Source organism: Hyaena hyaena, unplaced genomic scaffold, assembly GCF_003009895.1.
Source record: "Hyaena hyaena isolate Hyena2069 unplaced genomic scaffold, ASM300989v1 scaffold_285, whole genome shotgun sequence".
NCBI lineage: Eukaryota > Metazoa > Chordata > Mammalia > Carnivora > Hyaenidae > Hyaena > Hyaena hyaena.
Genome location: NW_024080917.1, coordinates 622,591 through 640,413, shown reverse-complemented (window position 1 = coordinate 640,413; position 17,823 = coordinate 622,591). Strand labels below are relative to the sequence as shown.

General features: G+C 48.5%; 1 protein-coding gene across 1 annotated transcript in view; it reads left to right on the top strand.

The window, feature by feature from the left end:
• LOC120241547 (ATP-binding cassette sub-family A member 17-like) overlaps positions 1–17,823 on the top strand; it is a 95,804-nt gene that overhangs the window by 56,951 nt on the left and 21,030 nt on the right. Inside the window, exons 19-20 of the mRNA XM_039246764.1 lie at positions 13,632–13,794; positions 16,026–16,395. Of these exons, the coding sequence (XP_039102695.1) occupies positions 13,632–13,794; positions 16,026–16,395 (533 nt within the window). The remainder of the gene's footprint in view (positions 1–13,631; positions 13,795–16,025; positions 16,396–17,823) is intronic.

The following is a 17,823-nucleotide window of genomic DNA, read 5'->3' as shown; positions in this document are numbered from 1 at the left end:
CCACTGCATGCTTTTGCGTGTGGATATCCAGCTTCCCAGACCCGTCTGTTGGAAAGACAGATGTCCTCCCCTCATTGAACAGTCTTGGCAACTTTGTCGAAAATCATTTGGGTATAAATGCGAGGACTTATTTCTAGGCTCTCCGTTCTCTTCCATCTATGTGTCTGTCTGCCAGTAATACACTGCTGGGGTTCCTAGAGCTTCTTAGAAGGTTGGAAATCAGGAAGTTTAAGTGCTCCAGTTTTGTTCTTTTTTGAGATTGTTTTGGTATTCAAAACATGTATATGTTTATATGGTATATTTATATGGTATTTGAGATTCCATATAAATCTTAGGATGGGATTTTCTATGTCTGTGAAAAACCTCTTTTGGTAGGGACTGCACTGCATCTGCAGATTGCTCTGGGGCTGGTATTGATATTTTAACAAAATTAAGTCTTCCAGTCTGTAAACAGGGGCTGGGTTTCCATGTATTTACAACTTCATTCATTTCCTTCAGCACTGTTTTATAGTTTTCACTGTAGAAATCTTTCACTTCCTTGATTATGTTAATTCCTAAGTATTTTTTTTTTGATGCTATACGAAATGAGGTTATTTTTATAGTTTCCTTTTCAGATTTGTTCTTTGTATTTAGAGATGCAACTGATTTTTGTGCGTTGACTTTGTATCCTGCTACTTTGCTGAATTCATTGATGAGTTCTAACAGCTCCTTTGTAGCATCTTAGAGTTTTCTACATATAAGATATTGTCATCTGCAAACAGATAATTTTACTTCTTCCTCTCCAATCTGGATGCTTTTTACTTCTTTCTCTTGCCCGGCAGCCCTGACTAGTTTCCAGGTCCAGACACATTAGGCAGATTCTGCCAGCATGGCTGCTGCGTCATGGGAGGGGCACATTCCGGGTTCTTCCCACTCTGCCGGCCTCCTGGAATCCCTGTGTGACACATAGGCCCTCAGCCATGAGTCAGGCTCCTCAAAACACACACGGCAGAATTAAATTAGCACTTGATTACAAAAAGATATCTAGAAAATCCACAAATGTTTGGAAATTCAACACTACACTTCTGAATAACTTTGTCAAAGAGGAATTAGGAACGATCTGGGGGGCACCTGGTGGCTCAGTCAGTTAAGCGTCCAACTCTTGATTTTGGCTCAGGTCACGACCCTATGGTTGTGAAATCAAGCCCCACATCTGGCTCCCTCCTCAGCAAACACCCTGCTTAAGATTCTCTCTCTCTCTCTCTCTCTCTGCTCTTCCTCCACACTCTCTCTCTAAAAAAGAAAGAAAGAGAGAAAGAAACAAAGAACAAAATGTGATGAAAACACAACAGATCCAACATGTTCAGATTCTGCTTGAGTGGCGCCTGGAAGTTAAGATACTGCTTTGAAACTCTTACATTAGCAAAGAAGAAAGGCTTAAAATCAATGACCTAAGTTTCCAACTGAAAGAGAAAGAAAAATAAGAGAAAAAAATCAAGCGCAGAGAACAGAGAGAAAAGAAATAATAAATATCAGGAGAAGGCAAATGATGAAATAAGAAGCCAAAAAAAATCAAGCAATCTAAAATCACCAGATGTTGTTTATTAAAAATATTAATAAAAGTGACAAGCCCCTGCTAAAGCCATTAAAGAAAAACAAGAAGAAAGACAAGAAGCAGCATCAGGAATAAATGGACCGTTCTGCACACCGAGCACACAGTCAGGACGGGACAATGAGAAAATATCACAGAAAAATTGAATGATTCAGACACAACAGACTGATTCCTTGAAAAACAAAACCCCACAAAACTGACACCAGTGAAAGAGACGAAGCCAAATCACTGCGCATCTACTCACGAGCTCAAATTTGCAACAACAAATGTTCCCGAAAAGAAAATGCCAGGTCCTATCAAATGCTGAGGAAATTAAAAAAAAAAAAAAAAAAAAATAGACAAAGGGGCAGCTCCCAACCTCTTCAAGGGTACGAGTCTCTGGTAGCAAAGCTCTGGCACATGAACATGGACACAAAATCTTTAAACAAATTACGAGCCGGCGAATGGACCTACCTGTGGGTCCCAGGATGGCTTTGCCCCCAGGTCTGGGGCCTCGGGGGGTTTCCTGGAAGGCTCGGCCCAGCCAGGACCGCTGACCACAGCATGGACGCGACCCTCCGGGGCACGGTGGCTTCCTGGTGGCCCAGGGCTCTGAGAAACCACGGGAGAGCCCATGCGCTTCCTCTGACCCCCAAGACTTCCACCCAAACATCGGTCAACAGGAGAAGCAGTACTCAAACTGGGGCATATTCCTTCTGGTGAACACCCACCCCCACACACATAATGAGCAATAATAAACTAGTAACGTGTGCAAACCACATGGTCAAACAAGCTGCACAGAGGAAACTAGATACAAAGCAGACTGATTCCACTTACGTGAAGACAAGGAACCTCTGGTCATGGAAATGGAGACTGGTCGTCCGCAGACAGGAGAGGGCACCCTCTGAAAGGGGCGGCAGGAGCACTTCGTAGGGTGATGGAAAGGTCCACCTCTTGGGGCACCTGGGTGGCTCTGTCAATGTCTGAGTGTCTGACTTTGGCTCAGGTTGTGATCTCACGGTTCGTGAGTTCAAGCCCTGTGTCAGGCTCTGTGCTGACAGCTCAAAGCCTGGAGCCTGCTTCAGATTCTGTGTCTCCCTCTCTCTGCTCCTCCCCCACTGGCATGCTCGCTCTCTCTCTCTCTCTCTCTCTCTCTCGAAAATAAACATTAAAATTTTTTTCTTCTAAAAACTAACATCACCTCTTGACTGACATGAGAACAAGGCATCTCACGACATGCAAATTTTACCACAATTCTTCAAAAGCGACATATTGAACGTGTTACAAGGCATAGCAACCGATGAGCACAATTTCTATAAATGGAGACTGAAGAGCCAAACAGGACTATTGGACACACAGCCCGGGCCAGCTGCTCTGCAAAGCACCCTTCTGTGCACCTCGCTCTTTAGACTCTGCGCAGGAGGTGGTCTCTACCCGACGGATGAAAGAGGAGAAAGAGCTAGCCGCGAGTCACACAACCAGGCAGGGCAGAGTCCGCATATAGACCCGGCCCCAGTCAGTGCACTGTGCAAACTCTTAACCCACCGGTTGTCCTCGGGGGCAGATGAGACACGGTGCAGTCTCCTGCAGGCACCAGGCATTTCTTACAGGCACTTTGCTGGCCTGCACACCGGGCTGTGAACGAGCGGATAGGGGAGTGTGGACTTCTTAATATCACTCAAAAAGCCACGATTCATTCGTGTGTGAATAAGGAAGGGTTCGATATCAGCAGGCCTTTAAGAATTAGATCCTTTCCTCATTTGGTGAAACAGTAGGAAAAAACAAAAAAAAGGGCGCTCACTGTCTTTGGAGAGAAAGGCTGGGTTTGCGGCCTGTCTCTGCTGTGTGGTCTTGGGGAAGTTACCTCACCTCTCAGCACGGTCTTCAAAGAGCTGTTGAGACAACTGAGGGAGCCCCTACGTGGGAAGAAGCTTGCAACGGCCCCTGGCCCTTCGTGAGCACTCCGGAAATAGCATGAAAGAGATAGGCTGAGAGTCGCACGACGTGCTAGGTGTGTGCTCCACATATCCTCACAGAAACATTCCGGAGTAAATGCCAGTAAAAAACCCTCAGCCTCACCGGTTCAAGTTCAGAGTCCTGAAGCTACAGGGTGACTACGTGGGGATTTGAACAAGGACCGTCTTGGGTCCACGGCCTCCACCGTTCGTCCTGTGGAAAGCGCAGGGTGTCAGCGATGGCGGACGGAGGTCCCCTTGCACCCGTGAGGAATTAAACCTCTCCTCCCTTCCAGGTTTGCATCTCTGTTCACCGAGCTGGAAAGGAGGCAGGCAGAGCTGGGGATCGCCAGCTACGGGGCCTCGGTCACCACCATGGAGGAGGTCTTCATTCGGTAAGTCAGGGCGAAGCCGTCAGGCATCTCCCCGTGGCCCCGTGCTTGGCTCCTCGTCGGAGCGCCCGTGCTGCGTGGCCGGCCAGCCTCTCACTAGGACCCCTGGTGAGAGGGTGCTGGCTAACAGAGAGCCCCTGATGCAGCACCGCTTTCCGGGGGGGGGGGGGGGGCACAAAAAAGACACCGTATCACTTGGAGTGCTGTTGACCAGGAGTAACAGATGACCCTGACTCTGCCGGGTTATCCAGCTCTGGGGGGTTGGCCGATCGGTCTTATCTGACGGTCATGAAGCAGGGACACAGGCTGGCTTCTAGGAAGGCCTTGAAGGGGCACCCTAGGGAAGCCTCCCAGAAGACCAAACGAGGCCAGAGAAGGGCGATCGGAACAGGTAAGTATTATTTGACCCAGTCTGGCAATATCTGTCTTTTGACTGGACCGTGTAGACTATTTGCAAGTATTGTTACTGATACGTTAAATTTTATATCCATAGTTTTATTGGATATTTTCCACTAGTCTATCTGGCTTTTTCTCTTCCCTTTTTTGGGTTATTTTTCCTGATGCTATATTTTCCTCTCCTACACTAGTTGGAAAGTATACATTCTTACTGTATGATATTAGAGTGCAGCCTAGATCTTGAGACACACACACGTAGGTGAATTAATATCTTTACTCTGCTTCTGGAAAATGCCATGACCTTGAGGCACGCACATATCCCACCATCACCAGCTTATATAGAGTGTATATTTTCTCTCTTGTTTTTCAACACCACAAGACAGTATCATTGCTGTTAGAGGAAGCCAATGGTCATGTAAACCCACGTGCATATATACCTGCCTCTGTGTTCTCTTCTCCTGTGAGATAACTGTCCTGCCCACAGTACAGTCTTGACCGCAGCCTTTAGCACCTTTATGAGCATGCCAAACACACTTGGGGGCGGGGGGGGCTGGAAATGATTTCAGTCCTCTCATTTTTGAAGGCTATTTTCAGCAGATTGAAAGCAATTTTCTCTCAATGTGCTGAAAATGCTACTTCGCAGCCTCTACTCGTGCAGCTGGACATGGACGGCAGGTCTATCCCTTCTGCCTTTGAAAGAAATCGGGCCACTTTGCCTCTGATGTTATGCAACTAGACCATGGTGTGTCTCAGTACGGTTTTCTTTTTAATTACCCTGCCTGACATTTGATGGACTTCCGGCCACGGAGGGAATGTCTTTCATGGGTTCGCACGCGTCCGGCCACCGCCCGCTCCCACGGTGCCTCCGCTGCTCCCCGCAGGACAAGTGTTTCTTCTCTCACCAGAGGACAGGCGTCAGGTCATCTCGTTCTGTGCGCCGTGTGCGTTGGCCCTTCCTTGGCACCTGCTCCGGCCCTCTGGTCTCCCGGGGCCGCGCACCGGGTAACACCCTCCGATGTGTCACCCGGGTCACCTCTTCCCTCGTCAGCGGTTTTAGATCCTTGGCTCCACACTTTCGCTGAGTTCTCTTAAATAATCACGTTTTTACTGAAGCATAACAAACATACCAAAAGGTGCGTAAATACCAAACCTCCAGCTCAGTTTTCTTCCTGAGCTGCTGGAGTTCCTGCGTGTTCTGGGTACGGGTCCTCTGTCGGGTAGTGTCCTTCCCAGCCTGCGGCTTGCCTGTTCCTCTTCTCAGAGCCCACCCGTAGGTCACAAAGTCATTCTGCTACATTTTCCTCTAGGAACTTTACCACGTTAGCTTCCGCATTAGATCTGTGACCCACCTGGCGTTAACTTTCCTGTACCGTGGGACAAGAGGTTGAGGTTCGTTTTCTTTTTTCTTTTTTTAAAAGTTAATTTATTTTGAGAGAGAGACAGAATCTGAAGCAGGCTGCACACTGTCAGCACAGAGCCCGACATGGGGCTCGAACTCAGGAACCGTGAGATACGATCTGAGCCGAAGCTGGACGCTTAACCGACTGAGCCCTCCAGGTGCTGAGGTTTATTTTCTTGCACGTGGGTATCCAGTCATGATGGAACCATCTGGGAAGAGACTCCCTTCCACACTAATTGTTTGGAAGTCTTCACCAAAATTCAGTTGTCCTGTGGATGTCAGTTTCTACGTCCCCGTATTCTGGCCTATGCCACCCCGCACGGTCGTGATTACTGCCGCTTTACAAAGGACATCTTGAAGTCAGGTAGTAGAAAGTTCCTCCAGTTTTGTGTTTTGAAGATGGTTTTGGCTATTATATGGGTCATTTGTGTCAACATGGACATTTCAAGATAAACTTGTCAGTTTCTATTTAAAAAATAAAAAGAACCTGTTGGAAACCCGGCTCTCGAGTGACAGTAGACACTCCACGCTAACGCGACATGTGAACAGTGGGGAAAAGTGGGCAGCAGGGGAGAGAATGAGTATACGGCAACTCTGTGCTTTCTGCTCAGTTTTTCCGCAAACCTAAAACTGTCTAAAGTATAGTCTTTTTTTCTAACCTGCTGGGACCTTAAATGACTGGTACCAGGTTGAACATATAGCTTAATTTGGGGACAATGGACATCTTTCCAACATGCACTGTTCCAATCCACGGGTACTTGACACAGCCTCATTTATTTGGGAATCGTTTCTAATTTTTACAAGCCATCTCTTGCATTTTCCAGAAGTTCTGCATATCTTTTATTAAACTTATTCCCATGTGTTTCTCTTTTTTTGAAGGTACGGAAATGGATCTCTAAATTTCATTTCCAGTCACTTGCTGCAGATTTGGAAATTATTATTTTTTTAAATTATTTAGAGCTAGAGGTATTACTTAACTCACTCAGTAGTTCAAACAATTTTGGGCTGGTTTCCTTAGTATTTGGGATACAATAATCATGTCATCTAAAGACAGTGTTACTTCCTGTTTTCCGGTCTTCATGCCTTTTGCTTATGTCACTGAGAGGGGCTTCGGTATAACACTAAGTTGAAGTGGGGGGGGGGGACGTCCTCGACTTGTTAGGCAGAAGAGCGTCATGTAAGATGAGTTTTTATATAGTTTATTTTCAGCCATACGTATATTCAGCCACGGATCTCAGATATAAATTTCCCTTGGCGCTCCACGTGCCTGCATTGCACAGTCAATTGGTATGTAGTGTTTCCTTCCCCATTCAGTTAGAAATATGTTTAATTTTCTGTTGTGGTTTCCACTCTGACCTGTGGCTTATGTAGAACTGTATTCTTAACTTCCAAACTCAAGGAGTTTTTTTGGGTTTTTTTAATGTTCTTGTTCAGGGGCACCGGGGGACTCAGTTGGTTAAGCATCTGATGCTTGATTTCAGCTCAGGTCATGATCTCACGGTTCGTGGGTTCTAGCTATGTAGGGCTCTGTGCTGACAGCGGGGCATCTGCTTGAGATTCTCTCTCTCTCCCACTCTCTCTGTCCCCCACCCCGCCCTCATGCATGCACATCCTTTTTTTCTCTCTCAAAAAATAAATACACTTAAAAAATGTTTTCTTGCCTCATTTTGCCTTTTTTGTTAATGCACATAATTTCTAACCTAAGTTCGTTGTGGTCCGAGTACATACTCTGTATAGCCTCCTTCCTTCAAAATGCTTGAGTCCGTGGCTCAACTCACCCTCCATTTCTGTAAATTTTTCTATGTTCTACGCATTCTTCAGCGGCTGGGTGCGGTCTTTTGTGTTTGGTGACTAAGGTCTGATTGTTAATTGTGGCGTACGAATCTCCAGTATCTTTCAAAAATATGATTATCTGCCTGTTCTCTGCGTTCCTAGAGGTAACACACTGATTTTAATTTCATCCAGTTTTGCTTTGTTTTGAAGCAATTGCGCTATTTGAAGCGATCTGCTGGTATTGGCAGTTTTGGAAGATTCTCGACCAACATCTCTGCAATGCGTTCCTTCTCATCCACTCTCTCTTTCCTCCCCTCCTGGACATGATTTTTACCTGTCCCCGTCTCATGTTTGTTATACCCCCCACTTTTGGGGGGCTTGTATTGATCATCTCTTGCTACATAACACACTTCCCTACAATGCAGAAGCCTGGAAGTAGCAAACATTTATCACCTTACAGTTTCTGTGGTTCAGGAGTCCAGGAGCAGGCGCACAGTCTGTTCCGGCCCAGGGCCTCTTAGGTGGTCGTCAGGCTGTGAGCCAGGCCTGTGGTGTCTGGAGGCTCAGGCCCTCTTCCAAGATCACTGCCATGGTTGTTGGCTGGCCTCAGTTCCCCGGCATCTATCCGCCTCCATGCATCGCCGGTGACCTCTTCCCGAGTTGCTGAGTGACCTCGTGACGTGGCAACTGCATCCCCCCCTCCATGGTGAGTGAGCGGAGAAGGAGAAAAAGGGAAACCATGACCGAGAAGGAAGACTTAGTCCTTTTCTGCCCCGTTTTGAAAGTGACATCTGATCACATTACTCTGCTCGTTAGAAGTGAGTCACTAGGTCCAGCTCACAGTCAGGGGGAGCGGGGAAGCACAGGCAACAAAAGCAAAAATAAACAAGTGGAACCACATCAAACTAAAAAGTTTCTACACACTGTACACACACACACACACACACACACCCCACAGTAGAATATTATTCACCCATTAACAAAGACGAAAATCCTGCTTTCTCCAATAACATAAATGGGCCTTGAGGGCATGATCTCGGTGAAATAAGACAGAGAAAGACAAATCCCACATGATCTCTCTTACACGTGGAATCCTGGAAGAAACCAAACTCACAGAAACAGAACAGATCTGTGGTGGCCGGAGCCGGGGGTGGGGGTGGGGTAAGGGAATTGGGCGAAGGGGCGCCAAAGGTACAAAGTTCCAGTTACAAGATAAGTAAGTAGAGCACAGTGACTGTAGTTAACAGCACTGTATTTATTGTATATTCGACGGTTAGTAAGAGAGTAAATCTTAAAAGTTCTCACCACAAGGAAAGATATTTTAAGTCTGTAAAGTGACGGACGTTACCTGAGCTTCACTGTGTGATGGCTTCACAGTATATACATATATTGGCTCATTATGTTGTACACCTTAAACTTACACAAGGTTATATGTCAATTATATCTCAGTAAAACTGGGAGAAGAACAAGGAAGATTATGATAGAGTGTGAGCACCAGGCGGTGGGGTTTGGAGGGTCAGTTAGAGACCATATACCGCAGAGCGGAAGCCCTCGGACCGCCTCTTAGTCTGCACTTCATCTGTGCGAAGACGCCGGGGTGTGGTGGGTGCCAATCTCCCGCAGTAGAAAACTCCCCTCCCTTCCTTCCTGAAAATCAGTCTTAATACATGACAGTCTTGTTTTCTTAAATAGCCCCCTCACCAAAAGAATCCTACTAGCAGAAAGTGAATGAGGAAGAAAAATTCAAAATACAGCCTTATGCCACAACATTTCACAGGGCCAAAGAAACTATCACGGTGAAATGCCGTGCGGCTCCTGCCCTTCCCCACACACCCTCCTCGGGTCCCAGCTGACGCCGCAAAGAGAGGCCACGCGAATCCTGATAACGCTCACCAATATTCCCCAATCTGTAGACAAGCTAAAGCAAGGACAAGTAGAAAGCCTAGAAAAGTCCAGGAGAAACAGTCTGGTCGAGAGCAGAGGCGGGTCTCGGCACAGGGAGAGCCTGCCCGGCTCACCGTCGCGGGGTAAATAGGGCCGCGCCACAGAGGCAGCAAGGTGGTGCAGAACTGACGGAGTGACTAACGAGGCCAGCTCACAGGAGACGCGACAGCTCTGGTCTCTGTCTTGGACCGCTCAGGCTGCGAGAAGCCAGCCACCACCTGGGAGGATACCCCGGCGGCCCCAGGGACAAGTCCACACGGCCCGGAACTGAGGCCTTTTGGCAACAGCCAACAAGGAGTTGAGTCCCCTGCCAGAGGTGTGCCGGAGCTGGCTCTTCTTGGCTCACAAGGGCCAATTATTAAATTATCAAGAATGCTGGGGGCGCCTGGGTGGCTTAGTCGGTTGAGCGTCCGACTTTCGCTTAGGTCGTGATCTCGCGGTTCGTGGGTTCGAGCCCCGCGTCGGGCTCTGTGCTGACTGCCAGCTCAGAGCCTGGAGCCTGTTTCAGAGGCTGTAACTCCTTCTCTCTCTGACCCTCCCCTGCTCACGCTGTCTCTCTCTCTCCTAGAAATAAAAAATTAAAAAAAAAACATTAAAAAAAAAAAATTAAATGGAATGGGGGCGCCTGGGTGGCTTAGTCGGTTGAGCGTCCGACTTTCGCTTAGGTCGTGATCTCGCGGTTCGTGGGTTCGAGCCCCGCGTCGGGCTCTGTGCTGACTGCCAGCTCAGAGCCTGGAGCCTGTTTCAGTCTGTGACTCCCTCTCTCTCTGACCCTCCCCTGCTCACACTGTCTCTCTCTCTCTCTCTCCTAGAAATAAATAAAACATTTAAAAAAAAAATTAAATGGAATAAGCTGATAAATAAATCACAACAAAAACAGTAGTATAATTCTGATAGCAATTCCAAAGTGTGGGGTTTTTTTTACATTATTTTTGAGAGGGAGCAAGTACGAGCGGGGGAGGGGGAGAGAGAGAGAGAGGAGAGGGAGGGAGAGAGGGAGGGAGAGAGGGAGACAGAATCTGAAACAGGCTCTGGGCTCTGAGCTGTCAGCACAGAGCCCCACCACAGGGCTTGAGCCCACCAACCACGAGATCATGACATGAGCCACCCAGGTGCCCCAGTTTTGTTTTGTTTTGTTTTCACACTCCCAAGCAGTTAACTCCATCCTGACCCTCTCTCCCTAGAGAACAGCATCAGAAGCCACAGCTTAAGGGCTCAGTCCTGCAAGAATGCCCCCACTCCCCGATTCTAGACCCCAGTCACAACTTCACGTGGTCACCTGTGCTTCTGACCCACCAGCCATCAACCGGACGTTCCCACAACACCCTCTTCAATTAACTCGCTAGAATTGCCCGCAGAGCTCAGAGAAACACTTGACACCAGTTTTCCTACCAGTTCATCAGAAGGGACATGATCCAGGAGCCAGATGAACACGTATGCAGGGCAAGGGTGTGAAGCTTCCTTGCTCTCTGACGCCGGCGCTCTCCCTGCACCTCCACACGGTCACCAACCCGGAAGCCCTCTTGGGCTCTCTGCCCATTTGGGTTTTTGTGGAGGCTTCATTACATAGGCACAATTGATTGATTGAATCATTGGCCCCTGGCACTTGAACTCAATCTCCAGCCCCCTCCCCTCCCAGAGACTGGGAGGGGAGCCTCGGAGTTCCAGCCCTGTAATCCCATAGACGGTTCTCTCGGCAAACAGCCCTCATCCTCAGGTCCTCTCTAAATGTCACCTCGTTGGGGCGCCTGGGTGGCTTAGTCGGTTAAGCATCCGACTTTCGCTTGGGTCATGATCTCGCGGTTCGTGGGTTCGAGCCCCGCGTCGGGCTCTGTGCTGACTGCCAGCTCAGAGCCTGGAGCCTATTTCGGAGTCTGTGTCTCCCTCTCTCTCTGACCCTCCCCTGCTCACGCTGTCTCTCTCTCTCCTAGAAATAAATAAAAATATTAAAAATAAATAAATAAATAAATAAATAAAAATAAAAGTCACCTTGTTCACAAAACAGAACATGCCTTACCTGCTGTCACCACTGAGGAAGTTGTGAGTGTTTTCGGAGCTCAGTCTCGGGAAGGGAAAGAAAACTGAACACATATTTCCTGTAATGAAATTATAAAACTATAAATTATAAATCGAAGTGTCATAAATGGTAATACACAAGATATCATGATTTGGCTACATTCTACTATTATCAGTGCTCTTAAGATTATTTACATCTACTTAAATCTGCATGATGGACGTGCTGTGTCAATAACTTGAAATCAACCATACTTTATACACCGGGGTTTAATTTATCATTTTGTTGATTGTCTAGATTAAGAAAGTGATGGGGAAAATGTTAATAATGCAAATTAAGTCAAAAAGTATCTCCTATCCCAAGCCATTTCATTACGAAGAGCACAAAAACGTGAGGAAATATTCTTCCAGTACTAGAACAGTAGTATCCAAGTCAACAAAAGTGTGGCTCGCCTCAGGGATGCATGAGTGAAGTTCTGACACACGCCGTTGCTATTCACTTTTACCCAAATCATCCATGTTAATTAAAACATTCTTGTCAGAACTCCACTCGCAGGGCTAGCTGTTAGGCCAGCCACATGTGGGCACCATCTTGGGAGCAGAGCCTCCCGCCCAGTCTGGCCTTCAGACCACTGCAGGCCGGGCCCAGAGCTCGACTGCAGCCTCCCAAGAGGCCCCAAGACGGCACCGCCTGGCCGAGCCCCTTCCAAATGCCTGGCCCACAGAACCGTGTGAGACAGCAAGTGTTTATGGCTGTTTTGTGCTACTGACTTTGGGGAGAATCTGACCTACACCACCTTTTACAGAACTCTACTGCAGGAAAAACAAGCCACAATTTACTGCACTGTTTCGTTGTGATGCATTCCCAGGAGTAGAATAACCGACCCGAAGACTATGAATAAAAATAAGTTTCTTGACTTCCTAACAATTTAGGAAGGAAAAAAAAAGGAATACCTCTTTTTGCCTAGAGCGAGGTTCAGCAAACATCTTCTTGAAGAGACAGAGCACATGTTTTAGGCTACTAGGTTTAGTGGCATAATCAAGGATATTATGTAGGTAATTAGATAACCATCTAATTTAAAAACATAAAATCCTTTCTGAGCTCGGAGCCAAACAAAAATAAGACCTTGGGCTGTAGTGCTATGTGTTATACTTCAGTTTATGAGTCTTGCTCATAAAGTAGCTATTAAGGGACATTTCATTTTTGTCTTACTTTACATATGGCATCGGTATAGGAAAGTACTGAAATCTATTCATGCTAACATTGCCTCAGTTCTTTGGAAAAGCCATTGGTCAGTTAATTCAATATTTACTCAGAGCCTATTTAAGAACTTTCTGGGGGCGCCTGGCGGCTCAGTCGGTTAAGCATCCGGCAACGGCTCAGGTCATCATCTCACGGTTTGTGAGTTCGAGCCCTGCATCGGGCTCTGTGCTGACAGCTTGGAGCCTGGAGCTGCTTCAGATTCCGTGTCTCCCTCTCTCTCTCTGCCCCTCTCCTGCATGAACACTGTCTCTCTCTCTCATAAATAAACATTTAATTTAAAAAAGAACTTTCTAGCCAGAATATGCTTGCTAGTAGTATATCATCTGGGTGCAGCTCCTTTTCTCTCAATATTCTTTAATTAATTAATTGATTAATTATTTTAGAGAGAGAGCACACACTAACAGAGGAGGAACAGAGGAAGGGAAAGAGAGAGAGAATCTTTTTTTAAAGTTTATTTTGAGAGAGGAGAGACAGTGCGAGCGGGAGAGAGCTAGGGAGAGCTAGGGAGAAACAGAGAATCCCGGGCAGGACCCCCACTGTCAGCTCAGAGCCTCATGTGGGGCTTGAACCACAAAACCGTGAGATCATGACCTGAGCCAAAATGAAAAGTCAGGCGTTCGACCAACTGAGCCCCTCGAGTGCCCCGAGAGAGAATCTTAAGCACGCTCCATGCGTGCTCAGCCTGGAGCCTGATGCAGGGCTCGATCCCACCACCCTGGGATCATGAGCTGAGCTGAATCAAGAGCTGGAGGCTCAGGCGCCTGAGCACCCAGGTGCCCCACCCCTGCCCTCATTACTCTTGTCCTAACTTCCTTTCCTTTCCTTTCCAATTTTATGTCATGTTCTCTTTTTAAATCCACACAAAACGAAGTGAGATGTGATTCTGCAAATTTGCATTTCTTTCTCTGTTTCTGGTTTGTTTTAGGGTGAACAAGTTGGCAGATTCCAGCACAGAAATCCAAGCCCTCAAGATCCCCTCCATCCAGTCTCACCATCTGATCGGCAGGGTTCCCGTCAACCGGATCAAACGTACTCACTCAAGGATCTTCTCCGTACGGTCGGGCCTGCCAGTCCATCCCAACACTGGGGTGAGCAAGGGCTTCAAATGGGTGCCAGGGCAGGTGTGGGGCTAATTCTTAGAATTAGAATCACCCTATTCCGCCAAGAAGTGCAGGTCTCAGGCACACGGGAGGCCCCGCCAGGTTCTGGAAACACCGTGTTCCGGGTCCAGTTCAGAAACGGCAGGCTGCTGATTCCTGGCCACGATGAACCCCATGGAAGAAAGTATCAGAAAAGGTCACAGTAAAAGGTCTTGGCCCTTCCTCTTACCAAGAGGAAGAAAGAATAAAAGCACTGAATCTACCGGTCAAAAAGAAGCACACTTAATCTTCCTGTTTTCATCTTTCACTGTGAAATAGATCACATATCCCATCACCTGGAGTTTAAGATTTATTTATTTTAATGTTTTATTATTTTTGAGAGAGGGAGGTGGAGGGAAGGGCAGACAGCAGGGAAAGGACAGAGGATCCAAAGGAGACTCTGTGCTGAGAGCAGAGAGCCCAATGCGGGGCTCGAACTCATGAACTATGAGATCATGACCTGAGCTAAAGTTGTACACTTAACCGACTGAGTCACCTAGGCGCCCCAAGATTTTTCATCCTTATCAAATATATGGATAACTTGTAATGTTCTTTTGTTATTGAAAAAAAAAGATACTGATGTGCATCTTACAAGATGGTCTTGCTTCGGGCATCTACAAGCCATGACTGTAACAGTGAGACTGCTTTTCGTGGTGTAGGGAAGACATGGCCTCCACTGTCTCACACCCTCGAATCATGTACAGAAGGGGCCTCTGAGTTGGAAAGGGTCTGGGAGCCATCTATGCCAGCGAGGCCACCTGCCCCGCCCAGAAGGCTCTTCTCCAGCCCCAGCAGGAAGTTAATCTGGGCTCCACTGGGCCAGGCTCTGCTTTGGGAGACTTCCCAGGAGGTATCTCTGAGGGCACAACCTCAGACAAGTTGAAAGCAGCCCTTTTGACGAATGCTCTGGGTGGATGTGGCCTTCATCATGTCCAACGCGAGAAATTTCGGGGATCTTTGGTAGACTCTCATTTTGGGCCAGGAACTTAGGAATGCCTGACTTGGGGCACCTGGGTGGCTCAGTCGGTTAAGCGTCCGACTTCAGCTCAGGTCATGATCTCACGGTTTGTGGGTTCGAGCCCTGCGTCGGGCTCTGTGCTGACAGTTTGGAGCCTGGAGCCTGCTTTGGATTCTGTGTCTCGCTCTCTCTCTCTGACCCTCCCCTGCTCACACTGTCTCTCTCTCTCTCTCTCAGAAATAAACAAAACATTAAAAAAAAAAAAAAAAAGAATGCCTGACTCAAACCTGAGCACGAAGCCTCTCTCCACAAAGGCTCTGGGTGGATGAGTCACGCACAAGGAACACTGGCCCTGAGGCTCGAGGGCGCCCTGCCTGCTCGGGTTCCCGAAGCACCAGCCAGGAGCCCAGGGGGAGCTCACAACACTGACCTCTGGGGTCTCCCACCCCAGGCCCAGCTGTATGTCTTGGACATCAGTGCACGTGACCACACCCTTTCCACAGATGGCCCGTGCCACAGGGGGCCACGCTGTGCACGGGTCCTGTGTACTTACCCACGGGATACATTACTAGAAGTGGAATTTGTAGCGTAAAGACTAGATGCGTGTTAAATTAGATGGTATTCATCCAGCGGATCTGTTTTCAAAAAAGTCATGCCAAATTAAAACTCCAGCGCTGGTTGGGGCGCCAGGGTGGCTTAGTCGGTTAAGCGTCCGACTTTCGCTTGGGTCATGATCTCGCGGTTCGTGGGTTCGAGCCCCGCGTCGGGCTCTGTGCTGACTGCCAGCTCAGAGCCTGGAGCCTGTTTCAGTCTGTGACTCCCTCTCTCTCTGACCCTCCCCTGCTCATGCTGTCTCTCTCTCTCTCTCTCCTAGAAATAAATAAAACATAAAAAAAAAAAAAAAAAAACCTCCAGCGCTGGCATTCCACATCCTCATCAACGAAAAGTTTCTGATAATGTGGCAGGTTGAACAAAAAAGATCATATCATGCTTACATCTGCTACCTATTCAGGCTACTCTTCCAGATCTTTCCATCCTGTGACTTCCTTTTTCTGCCAGTAAATGTGAATCAAATCACTAGGCCAAAGCAAATTTTGAGCATAATCAAAATGTTAGACCCAACAGGAGACGGTGCAGCTGGGGTGGGCCAGCGGCCACGCAGCCGTGGGCCAGCTCCTCTGTGTGGCCGTGCTAATGGCGTGTCCCCTTTGCTTTATTGTAGCTCAGCCTTCTCTGCCAACAGTTCTATGCCATGCTCCTGAAAAGGGTCCTGTACTCTTGGCGCAACTGGCTGCTGATGCTAACGGTACAGGTCCTGGTGCCTCTGCTGCTCACCAGTTTAAGCCTCACTCTCCTCGACTTGGACGAGAGCGTGGGCAACGTGCCGCTGGAACTGAGCCTAAAGACGTACGGCCAAACCATCGTCCCATTCTACATTTCTCCCAATTCCAGGCTGGGTCCTCAGCTTTCACAGTATTTTTCAGACATGCTCGTGGCTGAGGAACAGATACCTCTGGAGACCCTGAGTAAGCCTGGGGCCCAGGAGAGCAGCGCCTGCTGCGGGGGCTGTGGGGGGTGCACCCTGAAGTCAGGTGAAGAGCCAGACGTGTCAAAAGAACATCTCCCAACCGCCAGACGACAGAAAAGGGGGAGGGTGCCTAGAAATGCAGCCACGCTGTGTCTTTCTGGGGACGACGGCAGGTCCAAAAATGAAACTGACAAATTACCTCCTGTGTGTGATGTGTCCTGAGAGATGATTTCCACGTCTACGGAGGGAGTTTGGTGACAAGAGGTAGAGATCACTAAGCGCATGTGAAAAGGCAGGACATTAACTCAGGAGGGCAGGGGGAGACTGTACGAGAAAGGAAACCTACCATAACATAGCACTTGGTTCAGCTGTGGATTGATTTAACCAACTTTCTGATGTATTCCAGGGGAGGGGAGAGGAGGCGAGTCCTTAGGGGGATGGAGGTAAGGAGCAAAGTCCCGGCTTCCAGGACAGGACGTCAATAGGTAAATGTGCCCTTTAGGCATCCAGCGAAACGCCAGCTGAGTGGATGGAGAGCGTGGTTGCCTCCGGTGAGCAGGCACTGGGGATAACGAAGGGCAGGCCAGGGCACTGCCGTTTCTCATCCTGGGTCTTGTATGATTAGCCGGTTTTAAACATTAGATGCATGTATTATCTTGACTAGAAATAAAATGTTAAGGTACATTTTTAAATGAAGAGATCAAATGCAGAACATGGTGGAGCAAAATGGCGCCCACAAATGGACCACAGCACCCTATGTCCCCAAGCCTTGGTTTCTAGGTGGGGGAGATGGGGAGAAGGAGAAACCTCCCCTCTCCTGCCCAGGGTCTGCCGGCCCAGCCCACACTGTGAGCCTCCCGCCCGAGCGTGGTTACTGTTGCTGCTGTTGCTGTGAAGGAGGGCCACTTTAGCACTGATGATCCCAGAGGTCTAGGTGGGTCGTGTGTTTCCGTGGTGCTGTGTGCTGAGCATACTGGGAAGATCAGCGTCACCACCAGCCCATAGCGAGCCCCGCGCCCGGAGGTCGTAGGAGAAGTGACCACAGCTGCAATGTGTAGTGACCTAGCTCAGCCTGGGACGGTAGCAGAGAGGCTTCGGAGGAAGAGCTGGAGGTGTGAGCAGGGGCTGACCTGCAGCAGGGGAAATAAGTGGAGAACGTTCCGGACCGCGGGGGAGCACCTGTCAGCACGGAGCAAGGCGGGTCCCCGGTGCGGCCAGACCTTGAAGGCACCACTGAGTTCCGATGGAGACTGGGGGCTGCAGGCTACGTGGGCAGCAAGGGTCACGGTGAGGTTCAGGGAGCTGCAGCGCGACCACGTGTGTCCTCCACGCACACAGGAGTGACTGGGAAGAAGCAAGGGGCTTCTTGGGGCCACACCGTGCAGGCAAAAAGTCAGCTGCAAAAATGACAAGACTTTTTTCCTTTTTTTTCCCACCACGGCTTCAGTCAATTACAGGGAAGTTTTATTGAGGCCCGGGGCTGTGGGCCCAG